We start from the raw sequence: 21,320 nt of genomic DNA, 5'->3' as shown, positions 1-21,320 counted from the left end.
GGGATATCGTAATTTTAAGGGCTGTCGAGGCGAATGGAAGTCAACGCAGTGTCCTCAGAAGCACAGCTACACAAACCTGTGTGTGTGTGTGTGTGTGTGTGTAGTGATGAGTGGTTGTTTTGAGACAGACACACAAAAAGGAAAAAAAGGAGGAGGTAGAAACAGACAGAGAGAGAGAGAGTGAGAGAGGAATAAACAGGTTTTGCCAAACCTACTATATCACCTTCTAGGAAAAAGTTGCGTCATCGCGATTTCTGCTTCTGAAATCGTGTCTGAACTCGACTGGACGTGATTAAGCAGCTCCTTGTTTCTGTTGCTCCACATGTGAGGAAAAGAGGTTCTGTTTGTCCTGGACGTCACAGAGATTATTGTGTGTTTGTGTGTTTTTACCTGTCGACATTTAAATCTGCCGTGTTTTAAATATACTTCTATAAATACATCTGAGTCGACAGTGAGGGGCCGTCATTTCCACGTGAAACAGTGACGGATCATTCTGGTCTGTTTTTAAGCTGAGAGGACGAGTGTGTGTGTGTGTGTGTGGTCTTGTACTCGCAGCATACTGAGGACCAGTGAGGGTTTTTAACCAACAAAGTGAGGTCCATTTTTACAAAGTGAGGACATTTTGGTCGGTCCTCACTTTGTTGTCATTGAAATCACTTCCTTAGGTTGCTATAACATGCTATACTCAATTTGTCCAAAAAAAAAAAACTTTGGACGACATAGTATAGCAAAACTTTTTACCAAAATATTTTTTCAAATTTTGGACGTTTTTGAGTATAGTATGACATTTTGTCAAATTTTGGACCAACATTTTTTTGTCAAAGATTTTTTCAAATTTTGGACATTTTTGTCAAAATTTTTGTCAAATTTTTTTTTTTAAATTTTGGTCGACATAGTATAAGTATGATGTTTTTGTAAAATTTTGGACCAAACATAAAAAAAAAAAAAAAAAAAAAAAATAGAACAAGTTTTCCAGCCCTTTTTGCTCTGGGGCTCCACCAGCAGACATTTTATGGTACTGCCACCAGTAGTTCTTTGTAGATGTCATTCATGAAGTAGATATTTGTAATTGTGTTGATTTATAAAGTGGAAATGCTGGTCCTCACTTTGTCAGCAACAAATGTATGCAGCAAGTACAAGAATGTGTGTGTGTGTCTGTGTGACATGTAATCCTGCCGACGAGGTCGTTTGACTTTAATATTTCATGCGTTTGTTACTCGTTTGTCCTCCCTTTGTTTACATCTCGCGTATTTTAAAGCTGTCATTGGCTTGAGTTTGAACGACTGTACGATGTGATGTGACAGAAAAAAAACAAACAAACATGCGACATGTAATACGGGAACAAAACACGTACAAATCTAGATTAAAGTAAGTAAGCGAATGTGCAAAGCTACTGAATGTCATCATGGAACATTGCAAACAAACAAAAAAGTCAACACGCGGACTCTCCTCCTCTGCTTTTATCTCAGAGGGGGAAGAAGTATGGTTTCTCAATTACCCTCGTTTGCCTGTCCTCCCCCCCCCTCCACCCTCCATCCCTCCCCCCCTCCGCCCCCCCCACCCCCCCCGACCTGTGGCTGTATTTACGCGAACGTCCATTTTATCCATGGCTTTTAATGGCGTATTAAAAAAAAATAAAAAATCACTTCCCCATCAAAATGCCCTCTCCTAATAGCTTTTCAGAGCTGTTTGGGAGCCGTTTGGGTTTGGTCATTAGTGGACCATGAGTGTGTGTGTGTGTCTGTGTGTGTGTGTGTTAGTGTGTGTGTCTGTGTGTGGTGTTTTTGGACCAGGCTAAGAGGCGCTACTAGGTTTGTCCTAGGTGGGATAAGCATAAAGGGATGGTGGAGGCTGCAGGGTGGGGCATCCAGGCTGTGCCCACGAGGGTGGGGTTGTTTAGGGTTTGTGTAAGTGTGTGTGTCTCTCTGTGTGTGTGTGTGTGTGTGTGTGTGTGTGTGTGTGTGTGTGTGTAGCACTTACTGGGCCTGATGGGAATGCCAACCCCCCTCAAACACAAACACACAAACACACACCACTTTTCCAAATCACTAATGGAGCATCTTTGGGCTCCAATAAAAAAAACACACAAACACACAAACACACAAACACACAAACACACAAACAGAAACGCTTTCGCACAACTTTGTCACATGTGTGTGTGTGCGGAATATGATCCTCCACCTCGTCTTCTTCCTCTTTTGTTTTCTCCTCTGTTGCTTTTCACACTTTTTAATTATTCACTCGCCGCATATGTGTTTGTGTGTTTGTGTGTGTGTGTGTGTCAAACAAGTGATGTCACCCGTAAGAAGTTTCTTGTTGTTTTGGAAGTGGAAGTTGTGCGTTTGTGTCGCGTATAAAACCACTTCGCGACAATTGGCTCCGCCCACGTTGAGGAGTTTGTTTTTTGATATAATTAAAATTGTGGCACAACCAACTTTTTGTTCCCGTCATAGTGTGTTTTAATGCTATAAAGGACATTTAAGGAATTGTAACCCATAAATGCTACAAAACCACAACCATAACCAGGTGTCTTTTGTGCCATAAACACAGTTTTCACCCATAATTTCTCCTCATTTCCGCCTCGAGCTAACAATGCTAACAATGAATGCGGTTTAGTTGTGTTTAGTTGTGTTTTTAGGAAACTGTTGTTCAGAGCTGCAGTGCGTACATTTGGATCGTGACGTTTGCTAACGCTATCGTTGCTTGTTTTTGGCGTTTTTGAGCAGAAAACATGTAACGTAGTGACGTGTCTGCAGGCTCCGTTTGCAAGCTAAACTGTCGAGCCTGACCTGAGGGAGCATTTGTTTGTATACAGTGGCAGAGCAGGGGTGCAGGGGTGGGTGGGGACAACAAGTGTTATTCCATCAAACTCTTGTTTTTGAGTAATAGAGCTTTAAAAAGTTACATACAACAGCTGTAAAGAGTGACGTACTACTGCTTTAAAAAGTTACGTACTACAGCTTTAAAAAATACATACTACAGCTTTAAAAGTTACGTATTACAGCTTAAAAAAATTATGCGCTACAGCTTTAAAAAAATACATACTACAGCTTCAAAAAGTTACGTACTGCAGCTTGAAAGAATTACATACTATAGCTTCAAAGGGTTAAAAACTACAGCTTTAAAAAGTTACTTACTGTAGCTTTAAGAAGTTGCGTACTATAGCTTTTAAAAGTTACATAGAACAGCTGTAAAGAGTTACGTACTACAGCTTTAAGAAGTTACTTACTACAGCTTTAAAAAGTTACATACTACAGCTTTAAAAAGTTACATACTACAGCTTTAAAGAGTTACTTACTACAGCTTTAAAAAGTTACATACTATAGCTTTAAAGAGATACGCACTACAGCTTTAAAAAAGTTGCGTACTACAGCTTTAAATAGTGACATACTACAGCTTTAAAGAGATACGCACTACAGCTTTAAAATGTTGTGTACTACAGCTTTGAGAAGTTGCGTACTATAGCTTTAAAAAGTCATATACTACAGCTTTAAAAGCTAATAAGATAAACATTTACGACGTCAACATGGACTCGAGGAGATTTAATGACCCAGAAACAAAAAATATAACTTGATAAAACAAATATAAACATTATTTACTTTGAATATATTTGATGCTTTATTTAAAACAAGACCTCAAACATTAAGTTTGACAAACATAATAGATATATGATTGTCATTTAACAGTGTTGCCCTGCAGCAACAAGATCATTCACAGCTACAGGGATTTTTATCAACACAAAATGAACACAAAACTCAGAGACTTGACAGTTTCAGGAGAAAAGCTCATCTCCTCGCGACGTCAGCTCTGCTTCTGCTTTTAAAGAGAAAATCCTGACGAGCAGCAGCTGTCGACGATCACCTCACCTACTCTGCACCTGCTGGCCACGCCCACTTCTGTGTGTCACATTACAGACGTAATCTGAAAACTGTTTCAAGGCTTCATATCAAGTGCTTTTTTTTTTTAACACTTAATTTTACAGGATTTCAGAGGCTTTAAAGTTAAATTTCAAAATAAAAGACGTCAATATCATTTCACAGACTTTATTGGCGATTTAATAGCACATGGTTGTGTTTTATTGTAACACTGATATGAGTGTGGCGACACTTTTGAAGTGTAATCGACAATGAATGGATTAAGACAATAATTGTCAACTATTTTGAGTCAAATTTGGATTTTTCAGCTCCTTAAATGTGAATATTTTCACAAAGAAATCATTAAATCTTTTTGGTTGGTGGACAAAAACAAGACATCGTTGTTTTCGAGGTTTAGGTTTTAGATTTTCACTATTTTCTAAAAATGTATTTCTTAATCTACAAGATAATCGAGTGTCAGTGGTGATTCTTGGAGTTTAACACCAATATTTGTGCAGGAAAATACTGTGTTTATCCCACTAAAGTTACAATAGTTGTTGTAATCATTCTTGCAGTGTAACCTTAACCCTAAAACCAGGTTTAAACCCTTTTAAAAAAGCCCTTTAAAGCGTCTGCTGACTGTATTTCCAGCGCGTGCAAACACCTTGTTTCTCTTGGAGTGCGACGCGTTTTCTTTGGCGTCGATCGCGGGGTGTTTTTCTCTCTCCCCGGGAGCCGTCGAGTGAATTTAAAGAGGCCGGTGAAAGTGCGTTAACGCAGCCGTAGATCAGATTCAGCAGCTCTGTCTCGCTGTTCCTCTCGGTGAGTTTTTCTTTTTTCCCTCTCCTGCAGAAGACGTCCGGGGCCATCGATCGGCCTCTCGCTCTGCGGCGACGGCTGCAGCTCTAATGAATCAGGAGCTCGGTGTTTTTGTTAATAAGACAGCGAGGCCTGTCTTCTGTCGCTTTATCTCTCTCGCCTTTGCTGTATTTGAGCGGCCGTGTTTCAGCTTTTCACGTGGAATCCTTCATATCGATCATTAATGACACAACGTCCTTTCAAAATAAAGTCAATTAAGCGTCGTGCAAGACTTATAGGAGCCAATTCCAATTCAAGCTCAACCCTTAATCTTAACTGGCCCTCAAAACCTCAAAGTGTTGAGGGTTATTTTTGTCACTTAGAAACGGGACACCCCTTAAATGCAGATACGTCTTCAGACTGTAGGGGGCAGAATAACGCGAAAGCTGCGCGAAAGCTGCGATCCGTTTGTCAGTCAAGTTATTAGGTTGTCAGTTAGTTATAAGATGATACTCGCTTGCCCGCAACCGGCCGGCTATTGACAAAAGATCGTAAAAAATTAAAATAAATGTTTACGCAACAATGACGTCAGTAATCCATAATATGGGCCTAAACTAAGATAATACAATGGTTTTCATCATTTTTTATATCTCTATTAACAAAGAAAATACTTACATTTGTAGCGTTACCCGTTTCGCCGCTTTCGACGCGATCTTTGTTATGGGAAAACGCGCAATGCATTCTGGGTAGCCCTTGCTCCCAAGAGGGTGGTCTCGGAAAAAATCCCGGAGAATCACGGGACAGCACTTGCACGCTAGCGGGAGCGCGCATTTTTTAAGACCTAGCGCTCCTATTGGCCGTTCTCCTACGACGCGATGAAGAAGTTTCGCAACACACTTTTTTAATGTTTTTTTAACCGCGCGCACACATTTGGCGTTTTAATCAAACGTGGTTTTCATGGAGGGAGATTCCGGAGATTGGAGATCTCACAGAATCACGCGTGACTTCGGAACGTCGGGACGACTCTAAACATCGTGTCCTTCAGACGACGGGATAATGATGATACGGGCGACGCGATCTGTTCGCTCGTCCACGCAATTCTGACTCGAGTGCGGGGGGCGTGGCTTAAGGAGCACGATACAGTGACTCTGACCCTTTGTTACAATGTTACGTCGCAGTTTTTTCGTATCCACGGCCCAGATCAGGGCTGTGTGGCCGTTTGTGTTAAAAGCAGGATTTGGTTTGCGTTTCCTCTCCTTCCTCCTCCTCCTCCTCCTCTTCCTCCTCTTCTCCTTCACCACATTCATCTATCGATGAAAGAAAAAAACAGAAAGAAAGAAAAAGAGGCTTTTTATCGCTGATGGTCTAATAGTCATAAATTTGTATTAAATATGTCCTTTATCGATCGGCCTTTTGCCGGATGAATACAATTAAAGGGACGGGAGCTGAGTGCTTCCCACCTGGGAGGGGAGGAGGATGGTGAGGGGGGGGGGGGGTTAAAAAGAGAGGAGGGAAGGATGGAAGGATGGAAGGAAAAGTGGGGAGGGAGCGGTGGATGTGTGTGTTTTCACGATTCTCCTTCTTCTTCTTCTTCGTCGTCGTCGACTCGGTGTCGTTCTGTTGCCAAACGATGAGGATGAAAAGAGGCGGTGAAATGTGTGGGAGGTGTGGAAAAAAAACTGAAAGACAGGGATGGAGTGATGACAGAGAGAGAGAGAGAGAGAGAGAGAGAGAGAGAGAGAGAGAGAGAGAGGACGGCCACCTGTACGCAAAACGCCGACGGACAGATGGAGGGATGAAAGCAGCTGACCAGAGATGGGATTATATACATATATAGAGGAAGTGTGTGTGTGTGTGTGTGTGTGTGTGTGTGAATCTGGTTTTCCTTATGTTGTGGGGACACACATAAACGCGTCCACGCGGTCACATGACGGGGACAAAAATCATGAGGACATTTGAAGGTGGAGACGGTGTTTTTAAAGGTTTTTTTTAAAGTGTCCACGAAATGAACGTAGCTGCTGCAGGTCCCCGCACGTCACTCAATACCAGACAGGCTTGTGTGTGTGTGTGTGTGTGTGTGTGTGTGTGTCTTCAGTGACCAGCAGCCTTAAGAAAAATCCCTTCCTTTTCGTCTTAGTGTGTCTCAGGGACACTAGCGTCTGTTGTTTTCCGGCTGTTTTGTTTATTCCCATAGTCGTTTTTTAAAGGAGAACTTTGTCTTTTTTCTCTACAGAGCTCCCCCTACAGTTTGGGAGTACAACACCGCCGTAAAATACGCGCCCATCCAGCCATTCCATCGTCTTCTCTACATCCACGCTGGTCACGATCCGTTTTTCACGCTTCCGCGTTTTTCAATTCCCCCTCATGTGATTTGAAAAGTCCAGTCCGTCTTTTTCGCTTCCTCCGACAACGATTATCTCTTTTGCAACGACGAACGTCCAACCCCCTTTTTTGCATTACCGTAATTACGCGGCGGTTTGTTTGTGCTATCGCGAAACATTCCAGCGGTTTCACCTCAACGCCAACGCGCGGTTATTACGGTAATTTCACTCTCGCATCTAAGACCAACGCCTCTCCATAAGTTTCCATTTTTTTGGTCTGTTTTTTTCTTTTGGACATTGAGACAAACACCTCAAACAAATGTTATTTTTAAACATGTTGTATTGTTTCCCTTCATTTGGAAGTGTTAATACACTATTATAACACGCAGTAAATGGTGAATAACTGCCAGATATTGGAGGTTATAATGGAAAAATGGGCAAAAAGCACTTAGTTACGGGAAATTTTCTGGTTAAAATGAGCAAAAAAGTCATTCTGAGGCTTTAGTGCTAAAGGGCTAAGGGTTTGGCGGGACCAGGCGATCTTGCAGCGACGCGTCGCGACAAGAATGTCCTGGAAAAGAAAACTCCAAAACTTCCGGCGCCCGTGGAGCTGAGGCGCGAGCAGCACACGCACTTGATCAAAATGTAAATAACGAGGTGCTTTTCGCCGACGGCTGTTTGAATAATGCGACGACCTTTTTCTTATGTAGGTTATCGTCAGAAAACGCTGCTGAAATTAACCTTTTCGGAGTTTTTGTGTTTTTTATCGTCCTGACCGGCGAAACAGCAAGTGGTTCGGCTTAAGGTGACGCACACGAGCACCGGATTTTGTTTTTTGCAGCGAAGAAAAGACCAAAGGGTTTGAGCCCTGGTTGGAAGAAACCAAGCCTTTCTGCATAGAGTTTGCAGGTTCTCTCCCCCTCTGTGTGCATGGTCTAATCCTCCTGTGGAGGATAAAGCGGTCGAGAGAATGGACGGATGGATGAATATATTCAGGTTAAACCAACTGCCGTTCAGTTTTCGTCGGCGTTGGTTTGTTCCTTTGTTGTTTCCGTGGCAGTTTTGATCTTTACGCCAAACCGTATAAAGATCTGCAGGACTTTTTCCAAGTTTCAGCTTCTAAGATAATAATAATCCAAGGGTTCGCTCGTCTACCGTTCAAAATATCGAAGTTTGGACACGTTTTAACCTTTCTTAAAAAATACAAAATTAAAGGCGCCATATGTAAGAATGTGGCCAAAAAAACGGTTACTACGTTCAAATTCAAAATACCGAAAATACCTTTTAGGTTTTCGTTTTCTGACGTAACTGGCAACCCGCGGTCGCTCGGCAGCTGAGACTCTACTGACCGCAATGATCGGTAGACGGCGGTAGGTGGCGCCACATGCCAAAACATGATTTGCAGTCTGCAAAATATATGTTTTAATGCAAATATTTTGTCTGTACTGTTGTTGTTGGTGAGTTCAGTTTGTTATATGAACATTATTCCTGAGTCTCTGTGACATATTAGGAGGATTTTATGATTTATTACGTGATGCACCTTTAAAGATACTTAGATAGTAGAAATCATCAAGACGTTCACGTTTCAAAGTAAAGGTTTCACTCTCCCTATTCACGACGATGTCTTCCGATTCGTCAAACCCGTCGTCGCTGACGGAAAACAAAGACGATTTCCGAGCGTTTTTGGCTCCGACAAAAGGACGTAATCAGCTGATTTGAGCCGCCTCGACGACGACCACATCAAACCAGATTAAGGTCACAAATCTGCAGCAGATTAACAGTTGGAAGAAAGTTTGAGTTTCTGCGCTCGAGCTGAGTCACTGAGAATCCTGTGTGTGTGTGTGTGTGTGCGTGTGTGTGTGCGTGTGTGTCCACACCAAGTTTCCTCTTTCAAACCCTTGTTTCTCTCTCTCTCCGCTCACATAAGTGCTGTAATTTGGATGCTCTGTAATTTCACCGTGGTGGTTTTAGGGTTAAGTGGAGGCTGTCGCTGCCATCATGAGTACTGCTCTTCCAAATGGACACACACACACACACACACACACCAACACACACACACACACACACAGACACAGACACACACACACGTTGGATCATCGCTGCATTGGCGCTTGAAAGCTTCTCCAAAGGCCAGTCCATTTAATTACATTTATAAACACAGTTAAAGGGCCCGGGCCTGTGTCATTAGAACTTTATGAGTTACATTACACTGTGACTGAGTGTGTGTGTGTGTGTGTGTGTGTGTGTGTGTGTGTGTGTGTGTGTGTGTGTGTGTGTGCGTCCTTCGAAGAAAGAGAAGGAAAAAGAAAGAGGAAAATCTGTCACCGGGCAAATATTCGAGGTGTCTGGATGAATAAAGACTCACGTAAACACACGTGAACTCGGGCAAACATACGTGTGCACACACACACACACAAACACACGTACACACAGACACACACACTAGTAGATTAGCAGTGAAAAAGCTTCTGATAACGCAGTCTGTAGCTCAGCAGGGATTCCACACACAGAGACAGAAGGTATTGATATATCCCACACACACACACACACACACGCACACACACACACACACACACACACACACACTGGGACAGACGGTATTGATATTTTCGCTCATCAGCCTCGAGTGTGTGGCTCTCTCTCTATCTCACACACACACACACACACACACACACACACACACACACACACACACACACACACACACACACACACACACACACACACACACACACACACCCATTGTTGTCTCAGATAATTCAAACACATTCATATTTTTTTTTTTTTTGCTCTTTCATGAAAACACCTCATTGTCTGCGTTTTTATAAAAAGTTATTTTAGACTGAAGATGGAAGAAGAAACAGATCTGACTCTGTTCACAGAGTACACAGAGTATGTCGAGTTGATAGAGTACACAGAGTATGTCGAGTTCATAGAGTACACAGAGTATGTCGAGTTCATAGAGTACACAGAGTATGTCGAGTTCATAGAGTACACAGAGTATGTCGAGTTCATAGAGTACACAGAGTATGCATAGAGTGTAGAGTACGTAGAGAACATAGCGGCGCATAATTCATAGAGTTTATAGAGCATGTAAATACACAGAGTTGCTATAGTATGTAGAGTACGTAGTACGAAGTATACAGAGTTCATAGAGTAGGTAGAGTTCTTAAAGTGTCTCGAGTTCAAAGGGTACCTAGGGTTGATAGAGAAGGTAGAGTTCATAAAGTCAAGTATGTAGAGTTCAAAGAGTACTTAGAGTTCATAAAGTATCTAGAAAACACAGCATACCTTGGGTTCATAGAGAAGGTAGAGTTCTTAAAATAAAGTATGTAGAGTTCAAAGAGCACCTAGAATGCTTGGAGTACATAGTGTTTACAGTTGCGTAGATTTACCATAATACCTGGAGTACGTAGAGTTCACGGAGTATGTAGAGTATTCGTAGAACTTAGAGTACGCAGTGTGCATCGAGTCCATAGAGTATGTAAAATTCACAGAGTAATTAGAGTTCATAGAGTAGGTCGAGTTACCATCGTACGTAGAGCTCTAAGAGTACATAGAGTTTATAGTGTACATAGAGTTACCATAGTACAGTGAGCTCATAGAGTATTTAGACTACACAGAGTACACAGGGGAATGTATTTACATAATCTTGGTCAACCGAGCAAACAAGAGCTTGAAAGCAAAGTCAAATTCTTTATAAATCGCCGTAAAGGAAACGTTCTGTTGTTGGATTTTCTCTTTCACAAAGTTCTTTGTCGTTTTATTTTGAAAGTCCTATGTGAAATCACATAGCAAAGCTATCGCTAATCGCTATTACTTTTCGAATTTTTTCTAAACTTTGATAAAACGACACTCAGGTACGTCACATTTTTCCTCGTATTTGTTGCATCCCTATTGGTTTTTTGTTGAACAAACGACACGCTTTTGCTGGTTTGTCTGTTTAAGAAGTTGTTGAAAATGGCGGCACAAGAATACGGCTTCTGTAAAATCAAGGCTCTTGCGTCAAATACGTTTACATTCGTCTTAAAAATAATGGAAATTCTTGCTTTTGCTTCGCAGAATTTTGTGTTTTGTAAAATTCAACCAAAAATGTTCCTTCCTGTAAATTGTGGGAAAAGAGACCAAAGCTTTGTTTGAGTGTTTTGTGTTTGAATTTTATCGTTTAACAGCATGTTTTGTTGTCGTTTCCGGACATTTTTGTCAACTTCTTGTTCCGTCTTATCTGAAAATCTGTCAAATTCTGCTGCTGCCTGTTTTTTTTAGCCTCCTTTAAATGAGTTTTTTTTTCTAGGTTAAATAATTACAACGTAAGACCTTTATTCTAAGGATATAAAAACACCCGAAATAGTGATACACTTATTATGGGTTTTATATTCAATTCCTGGCAGTGCTGCACATTAAAGCGACTTTAATGGTGATTTTCACATGATGACAATAATCTGGTGAAGTGGTGAAGTGGACAGTGTGTGTGTGTGTGTGTGTGTGTGTGTGTGTGTGTGTTACGACAGAGCAGTCGATAATGTTTAAAGTCATTGGCTCTGCTCTCTCCCCGGGCGCTGCTGTGTATCAGTTACGGCTCAGACGTATAGTCATGAGATGTGTGTGTGTGTGTGTGTGTGTGTCTGAAGTGCAGACACACACACACACATTTACACAATGATGACGTTGTGTCTACACTGTAATTACTGTCAAATATGAGCACGATTTAGATTGTTCTCCCCCATCCATAAATCCTCCATCTATAGAAATGTCATGTGCTTTTATTCTTTAAAGGACTATTACAATTATTATATTATTATACTTTAACAGTTCGTTTAGTTTAATGAGTACAGATAATTAGCCTTTGCGCGATTCTCAAACCCACATTTTTGCACAAATTGCAGAAACAAAAAATGCGGCCTTAAAACTAGGAGCAAAACTAATTGTTTTAATTTTTTCCAAATTTATGACTCAGATTTCTTCTCAAAAAACTTGATAAATGCTTTTAAAGTCATCGACACATTTTGTTTTTGACAACTGTGTCACAAACTAATTCAAATATTTAGTATTTGATCTATATAAGTGCTATGCAGATATACAGGCTGTAATTACACAAAGTGTTGATGTAAATTACACAAAACTGTCAAACTGTCACAAAAATATGGCTTCTCATCATATATTCATGACGGGGGAATATGGGGGCCATACTGCAGAAAAACTATATTTTAGTAAAAAATAATAATAGATGAAAAAATAAAAAAATTACCAGAAAAAAGTCACAATATTTTGCCTTTTTTCGTTTTCATTCACACGATTGGAGTTCCGTTGCCTCTGGATCCAAAATATCTCAAATCTAACAGTTTTCTGAGATACTACAGAACAATAAAGTCTGAGTTAAGAGTTTTTCCCGAGAGGTCAGAGGTCATATTTACGTCATTTACAGTGTCTTTATATCAGACTGTTGCAATAAAGAGAAATATTCCCCCCTCTCATAATAAAACAAAGGCCTGACGACGACGGAGGAGTAAAAATAGCGTTGAAAGCCCGCGGTGAAACGGCCGAGCGTTCCCACGAAGGTAAAAGCGAGGAGGCGATCGTGCACGAGGTCGAGCGTCGATGCCCAGATGTAAATATAACCAGCAGGTCCTGAAAGCCTCGGGCTCAGACAGGAATCCCAAATTGTATTAAGGGACATTGTCTCTCGCTCCCCCAGTATTGCGTGGCTAATCCTGTTTCAGCGATGTTCCATTACCTCAATTACTATCATCTCACCCAGAGGTGGACGCGGCCAAGGACACCGTCGGAAAGCCACGGATGGATGGATGGAGACGGAGAGGAGGGAGGATGGAGGTGGAGGAGGAGGAGGAGGAGGAGGAGGAGGGGAGGTCCAGGCACAGAGGGAGGATTATGAGATAAAGGGGAGGAAGTTAGGAATTAGAGAACGGGCCGATAACGTCGCACTTCCTCACATTTGTGGCGTCTGTTTTTGATATTTCAGGTGTTTTTTAACTTTGCAAAAAGACTCACGTAGTAAAATATAGGGGCGTCATCTTCAATGTGCGACATCCTTAAACCGACATGTTCTACTTTATCTCGCTGTTAGACGGCCGTTTTCGACACGACTGCAACGTTTTTTTTCACAAAACTGTCAAACTGTCACAAAAATATGGCTTCTCATCATATATATTTATGACGGGGTATTTATTAGGGGCCATACTGAAGAAAAACTATATTTAAGTAAATATAATACATGAAAAAAGCCATCTTCAATGTGCGACATCCTTAAACCAACATATTCTACTTTATCTCACTGTTAAACTGACTATTTTCAACGACTGCAACATTTTTTTGTCGCTCACTCTCCCCGCACCAAACCCCATTGAGAAAATCGGCGATTTTACGTCACAGCACACAGGAGGCGTTGATGCACCGCTGCCTCCGTTACTAACTTCACCCGCGTTATTTAACGACTTCAGTGTGTAAAAATCCTTTGTTCGGATTTAAATAAGCGACGTAGCGTTAGCAAACATCAGAGCGCGGCATCAGAGCAGCAGGTACTAAAAACGACGGTTTTCTCTACAGGGTTTGGCGCTGGGAGAAAGACGTGACAAAAAATTTATTTTTGTATTATTCTTATAAATTATGACTTCGTCTATGTATTATTTTTACTTAAATATAGTTTTTCTTCAGTATGGCCCCTAATACCCCGTCATAAATATATGACGAGAAGCCATATTTTTGTGACAGTTTGACAGTTTTGACTCATTGCCATTGCACTTATATAGATTAAATACAAATATGTTGCGTTGTACGTTGCTTATAGGGGATTATTTTACTATTTCAACACATAAATACATACATGTTTCAGTTTTTCTTTTGCGTGTCACGGGCCGGTGTTGATTACCGTGGATGCACAGACACACACACACACTTTTCCCACAACAAACAAAGGAGTCGCGAAACACGAGTCGAGCCGCGTCGAGCGCCGCGTTCTGTACGTTTTCAAGGCAACAGACTGGCGTTAAAAGGACTCGATACGTGTTAAGAATAGTATTATTTACTCGTCATCTTTCTTTGCCTCTCGGTGAACCATCTGTGCAGCAGCAGCAGCTTCACCCTAAACCCAGAACAATGGCTTCTTCTCCGTCTCTTCACCGGACTTCGTATCCGTCTTCATCTTCTGTTCTCACTTAATTTTTTCCTCCTGCCTCAGAGTGCTGGAGAGTTTTGCCTAATGAAGTGTCTGATGATGGGAGTGTATTACAGACGGACAGAGCGAGAGAGGGAGGGAGTGGAGCGAGCGAGCGGTCGCCTACTCTAAAATCCATTAACCTTACAGTTTCAGTCAGTGTGTGCAGACGAGTCCGAGTCAAACGGGAGAAAGAGAAAGAGAAAGAGAGAGAGAGTGTGTTCACGCGGCTCAATATTTGGTTTGTTGTTGTCGGCATTTTATTATATTTCCCCCTCGTGAAGCTCTGGGGAATTTATCTGCAGCAAACGAAGTGATTTGGTCGTTAAAGGGTCCAAAAATGACCAAAATTTTTTTATTTCATATTATAGGAAATCTAAAAAATCACCCAAAAAATAATGACTTTAGTTAGTTACACTTGATTTAGTGAAGTTGGAAAGTGGTAATTTAGGTCGAAATACATTTTTTCCAGCAAATTCATTGATAATTCATTGATAATCCATAAAATATGGATATATACATTATATATATATATATATAATATTTATAAAACATCAACAGCTGAAACATCAGAGATAAATAATTGCCAAATGCCAAAATCCCTTATAAGCAACGTAAATGTCTCCCTACACCAAACCCCATAGAGAAAATCATTGTTTTTAGCCGACGGCGACGCAGCACTTGCTGCTCATGAGCTGCGCTGTTTGTTCGCTTTGCGTCACTTGTTTAAATCCGAATAAAGGTTTTCAAACGTCAAAGTCACTAAATAACACGGGTGAGCTCCGTAATGGAGGCAGGAGTTCGTCAACACTTCCTGTGCGCTGTGACGTAAAATCGCTGATTTTCTCAATGGGGTTTGGTGCGGGAGAGGGATACGAAACAATTGTTTTTCTCAATTTACTCACAACTGGTTGTTGTTGTTGTTGTTGTCATGTTATTGGACACAAAGGTGTGTTTTTCTAGTGAATTTCTTAAATCATTAAATTTCTTCAAATCAATATTTAACATCGTTGGTTTGTGTTTTTAGTCGTCAAAGTTTCGAAATGACAAGTTATGCTTAACTTAAATAATGACTTTAGTTGGAAACACTTAAATGAATTCAGTTGACAAGTTGTTTTCATATAATGTGGTAAATTCAGGTTGAATTAAGCTAATTCATTGAGTTTTTTTCAGCAAAATTCATTAATAATCCATAAAATAAAACCTCGAAATGACAATTCCTTCAAAGATCTTTAACAAAAATGTTGAATTTTTATAAACTGAGTTAACAAAGTTAAACTCTATAAACTAAAAATCTGACTAGTGAAACCAATGAATTCTTGTAGTTTTAATACTCAAGAAAACTCACATTTCTTTGACCATTTGTGCATTTTTTTATTAGACGTGGATCCGATTTCCCAGACGTTTTCTCGTGCGTCAACAGAATAACGAACGACACACTTGAAAACACAGCTGCCGAACGTGAGCCGTTTTTGAACGGAATTAAACGTCAATAAAGTCCTGAAAAAAACTGCATCAACTCACAAAACAGGAAAGCAAAGTTTAAGTTTCTATTTCTCTTCCTGTCCTGTTCGTAAACCTCGTAATCGATCGGATTTGCTTTGACGAAGCCGGATTGAAACGTGCGTCGAGACTGCAATATCACTTTTAGACACAAGTATAGTACAAAATATGCGTCATTTAGTTCATTATTTCATCAAAAGTGCTTTATTTGAGGTGGAAAAAAGGGGGAAAAGAGTGTAAAAATGAAGATAATGAAGGTGAAGTAGGACTAAAAACACTCCAGCTTTGTGATTTTCCCGGGGTTGTCGAGGACGATCTTGTAGCGGCCGCCGGGAACAAAAGACGAATAAATAAATAATTGGCGCCTCTTTGGAGGCTGATGATGCAAATGATATTCGCAGGTTAGACGCGATGCAGGTGCCGGCAATTAGTGGCAATTTGTGGCGATTTTAATGATCCATAATTTAGCTGTTGGTCATGAGGTGTGTGTGTGTGTGTGTGTGTGTGTACAGTAGAAATGGACACACACACACACATGCAGTGGAAACACAAAGGACGGATAATTAAAGACAAGTCCCCCATAATGTCTGCACCACCATTATTTAATGGTAATTTGGACATATTTTCAGTGTTGTGTGCTACAGTTTTTGTTGTATTGTGCAAATCTGGACTGTGTGTCAGTGTGTGTGTGTGTGTGTGTGTGTGTGTGTGTGTGTGTTCATGCCCTCACCCTCAAAAACCAGCTCGGTTCAGCGTCTAATCTCGTTCACCCACCGTAACGAGATTACGGCGCGGTAGCGTCCTCCGCAGGTGCGACCGCAGGTCACCGTCGCCGAGGCCGTTTATAAATAAATAAATAAATAAAACGACAACAACAATAACAAAAAAAACCCGACTAATTGTTGTCGGTGTTTGGTCTCAGAGTGACTCAGCACTTTTTACCCGAGGGGGGAAAAAAGAAAAAAATGATTGTGTGTGATTCACGCTGTGGAGGGTTAGGGTTTCTAATTTAGGCGGAATGTAAATGTTTTTACTGTTTTACTGTGGTCGTCTAATCTGTGTGTGTGTGTGTTCTTGTCTTTCTATGCTTGTGTGGACCACCCCCTGGAAAAACAACCTTTCTTGTGGGGACATTTTCCCTTGTGGGGTCCCGAACGTGGTCCTCACAATGTGGCTCGCGTACATTTGAATGGGAATGAAGATGCTTTTTTGACAGTTTATGGCATTAACTTGTAGTAAAAATCACTTCAAACTAAACTTTATCGATATCTAACAATAAATAAACAACACGGAAATTCGTTCGCCAATTCCTTGGAGGTTAATTTTGCAATAAGGACCAAGAATAAAATCATATCTTGGGGTTTTAGCATCTATTCCACCCCTTCATAATGTACTTTATCTCATAAACTTGATGTTTGTCAGACAAACTATGGTCTTTTCAACATTAATATAGTAACATTATCAACAATTTACACCCCATTGGTCAGTTTTGTACCAGTTGGAAGTCAAGATTTGAAAAAATAATCACTCTTGGTCCAAAAATCAACCAAATATTCACTATCAATGTTCTAATGTGAAAATTGCATTGATTGGAAACCTTTCTGTACAATAAAAGACCTATTTGACCTCTTAAATTTCTGCTTTATTACAATTACAATATATTCCAAAGCAGTGGTTCCCAAAGATGGGTCATGGGAAATGGTTTTTTGGATGCCCAAATACATCTTTCTGAACGTTTGCCACCTATTATTGAAGATTTTACGTGTATTTATGTTGAATAACATGCATTTAAATGGCGATTCGGGTCGTTCATTCGTCCATTTAGCCATTCAAAAATGACACTGTGTGTCACAGATAATGGCTTGTAGACACTCAAGGCTACATCATAGACTTAAATATTTGCTCTTTGCTCGTGATTCATGCTGCAATCTGGGGTCACAAAGTCCTTCCCCCATATATATAGAAAGTTTGGGAAAACACTGTTCTGCAGTGTGTATTTATGCTGTTACCGCAGAAATAAGGAAGCAGTAAATTAGGACTCTGTTCGGTTTTGCCTCCTCGTTGTGGCTACGTGTGCGTGTGTGCGTATGTGTGTGTGTGTGCGTGTGTGTTTGTCAGTCTGTTTTTGGTAGATCATTGCGAAGTGCTCGTCCGCCGGGACAACAGCCCAACACTGCTTTGTTCTCCTGCTTGACAATAGAAGGACTCAACAGTCCGTCCGAAGGGAAAAAAAACGATGTCCCAGAGCCGTCTGCGAGAGGCGAAAGAACAAACGCACACACACACACACACACACACACACACACACACACACACACACACACACACACACACACACACAACACACACACACACACGCTACGTCTCACATGCTACTCATGTGGGGCATGACCTCGATAAGAGCTGCTGTTGTTTTGCGCCAAAGACCTCGACATCATGTGCCGACCACTTTTTTGCAAAAAAAAAAGAAGCTTAAAAGGGCTTTAAATGAAAGATGAGTTCAGCCGATTTAAACGCACTCGGCCTTAATGAATTTCATTCATTCTGCGGATAAACGGTCTCCTTTGGTCACGCGTGGAATAACAGTGGAGGGTGTCATTTTTTAAATGTAAACCAATTACCGTCATATCCACCGATCACATCGCCGCACAACGCTCTCTCTGTGTCTCTCAATACGGCAGTGTTTGGTGTTGTCGTGTGACCCGGTGACACAGAGACGACCGCGTTGCGCTAGCAAAGAACGAAAAACTGCGTTATCATTGAAAACGCAAAAGAAACGACCACAAGAAGTGAATTCTTCTGCTCAAAAAACCTTGTTGTTTAGTTTCTTTGACCCTATAAACAATTCTTGTCTCCGCCCGCCTCTGCTCTGCTGCTGTATACGCATATTACAACTCCCCCTAACGCGATTCTTTCCCCTTTTTGTCTCGACAGGTAAGGAGGAGCCGACCACCTACACCTGCACCACGTGCAAGCAGTCGTACGGCAGCGCTTGGTTCCTGCTGCAGCACGCCCAGAACAACCACGGCTTCCGCATCTACCTGGAGAGCGAACACGGCAGCCCCCTGACGCCGCGCATGGGCGGGCCCTCCTCTCTGGGCGGAGGCGCCGACTGCCCGTCTCAGCCCCCGCTCCACGGCCTCCACTTGCCCCCGGACGCGAGCCCCTTCAACCTCCTGCGCATGCCCGGCTCGGGCTCAGGCGGACGGGACAGCGTCGGGATGGGGGGCATGGTCGGCGCCGTCGCCACACCCGGCGGGGGCCATCTTCAGCGATTCCCTCCCACGCCGCCTCTTTTCAGCCCGCCTCCGAGGAACCACTTGGACCCGCATCACCTGAGCCCAGAGGAGCTGGCGCTGGCAGCCCACCACCCGAGTGCCTTTGACAGGGTGCTGCGCCTCAATCCTCCTCTTCCCCTGGACCCACCCCCTACCATGGACTTCTCGCGGCGGTTACGGGAGCTGGCGGGCAACGCCTCAGGGTCCACTCCCCCTCTGTCCCCCAGCCGACCCAGCCCCATGCAGCGCTTGCTCCAGCCATTCCAGACAGGGGGTGGGAGTGGAGGATCGGCAGGTAGTGGAGCAGGGGCCAGCAAACCTCCATTTCTTGCGACCCCACCTCCTCTTCCAGGTTCCCTGCAGTCACCTGTGGGCTCACAGACTACCCCGACTCCCCTTATCCCTTCCGGAGAGGCGACGCCCTCCTCCACCAACCCCTTGAAATCAAAGTGTTGTGAATTCTGCGGCAAGGCCTTCAAGTTCCAGAGCAATCTCATTGTGCACAGGCGCAGCCACACGGGGGAGAAGCCGTACAAATGTCACCTGTGTGATCACGCGTGCTCACAGGCGAGCAAACTCAAACGCCACATGAAGACTCACATGCACAAATCCTCCTCGCCGAACGCGAGCAAGTCGGAGGACGGCCTCTCTATGGCCTCCTCCCCGGAGCCCGGCACCAGCGAGCACATGGGTAGTGCGAGCAGTGCTCTCAAGTCGGTGGTGGCCAAGCTGAAAAGTGAGAACAACCGCCTGCGGAGGGAAAACGGCGAGGAGGAGGAGGAGGAAGAAGAGGAGGAGGAGGAGGAGGAAGAGGAGGAGGAAGAAGAGGAGGAGGAGGAAGAGGAAATAGAGGAGGAGGAGGATCTAAATGGAGAGAGGGAGCCCAGGAAAAACAACAGCTACCACTTTGGTTTGAATCTTGAAGCGCCGCGGCAGCACGAAAACAACGGCGGCATCGGAACTCGACTCGGAGGTTTGGCCGACGACGTGGCCATCCCCCGGTCGCTGCCCGAGGTGATGCAGGGCATGGGCCTGGCCGCAAGCATGCAGCACTTCAGCGAAGCACTCAACGCGCACAAGCGGAACGCCATGGCCCAGGAGAACCACCTCCACCACCACCTCAGCCGAGACCACCACCTCAGCCGCGACATGTGCGACGGAGTCTCCGTCCTGGACACGGATCGCGGGGAGGAAGGTTCGGTCTCGACGGTGAACGGGCGGGGAGCGTCCCCCAACGAATCGGCCTCCGTCGGCCTCTCTAAGAAACTGCTTCTCGGTAGCCCCAGTCCAATCAGCCCTTTCTCCAAACGCATCAAGCTGGAGAAGGAGTTTGACCTGCCCACACCCACGATCCCCAACACGGAGAACGTCTACTCGCAGTGGTTGGCCGGTTACGCCGCCTCCCGACAACTCAAGGACCCCTTTCTGAACTTTGGGGATTCCAGACAATCGCCGTTCACCTCTTCGTCGGAGCACTCGTCGGAGAACGGCAGCCTGCGCTTCTCGACTCCGCCGGGGGAGCTGGACGGCGGCATGTCGGGCCGCAGCGGCACCGGCAGCGGGGGCAGCACGCCGCACCTCGGCGGCCCCGGCCGGCCCAGCTCCAAGGACAGCCGCCGGTGCGACACGTGCGAGTACTGCGGCAAGGTGTTCAAGAACTGCAGCAACCTCACGGTGCACCGACGCAGCCACACGGGGGAGCGGCCGTACAAATGCGAGCTGTGCAATTACGCGTGCGCGCAGAGCTCCAAACTGACGCGCCATATGAAGACCCACGGTCAGGTGGGCAAGGACGTGTACAAGTGCGAGGTCTGTCAGATGCCCTTCAGCGTCTACAGCACCTTGGAGAAACACATGAAAAAATGGCACAGTGACCGTCCTTTGAGTACCGAGATAAAATCCGAGTAGAAGGCCGGACTTATGGGACCTTTTTTCCCCCACCCCACCCCACCCCCCCACACACACAGCTATGTCCACCATTAGTCCCCTGTTTATTCCCAGCTCCTTGTAGATTTGCCCCCCAAACCCCCTCCCACAACACTCCACTTTCACCAGTCCGGTGGAAGCTTAAGACCATGTGCTCTGCACCAGCACACCCCCCCCCCCCCACCCTCCCCCGCGCCTCCATTACCCATTGAATGCATGATCTGTATCGGGGCAATACTCTTGCATTGACGCAAAACTTTGAGCCTTTCTCTTGTGCAATAATTTACATGTTGTGTACAATTTTTTTTTTTTTTTTTTTTTTTTAATTTTCAAGTTTTTTTTCGTTTCCATTTTTAAGAATTAGTCAGCATGCATAGTATGTTTTTGCTAATTGAAAAAAAAAAAAGAGAAAAGAACTTGTCCCTGGTTGATTACTTGTTGAGTAAATGTGTTGCTGTTTTTTCCTCTC

General features: G+C 43.4%; 1 protein-coding gene across 1 annotated transcript in view; it reads left to right on the top strand.

Annotated features, from left to right (window-relative positions):
- Positions 1-20,833, top strand: part of LOC310933905 (B-cell lymphoma/leukemia 11A-like) — a gene marked incomplete at both ends in the record, with an annotated part of 71,044 nt that extends 50,211 nt beyond the window's left edge. Inside the window, one exon of the mRNA XM_083897475.1 lies at positions 18,582-20,833. Coding sequence (XP_083753601.1) covers positions 18,582-20,833 — 2,252 coding nt within the window. The remainder of the gene's footprint in view (positions 1-18,581) is intronic.
- Between the last annotated feature and the right edge of the window lie 487 nt (positions 20,834-21,320).

This window comes from Microchirus variegatus, assembly GCF_963457635.1.
Source record: "Microchirus variegatus genome assembly, chromosome: 11".
Lineage (NCBI taxonomy): Eukaryota > Metazoa > Chordata > Actinopteri > Pleuronectiformes > Soleidae > Microchirus > Microchirus variegatus.
The sequence above is the reverse complement of the archived record's forward strand: the minus strand, read 5'-3'. Positions and strand labels throughout refer to the sequence as shown.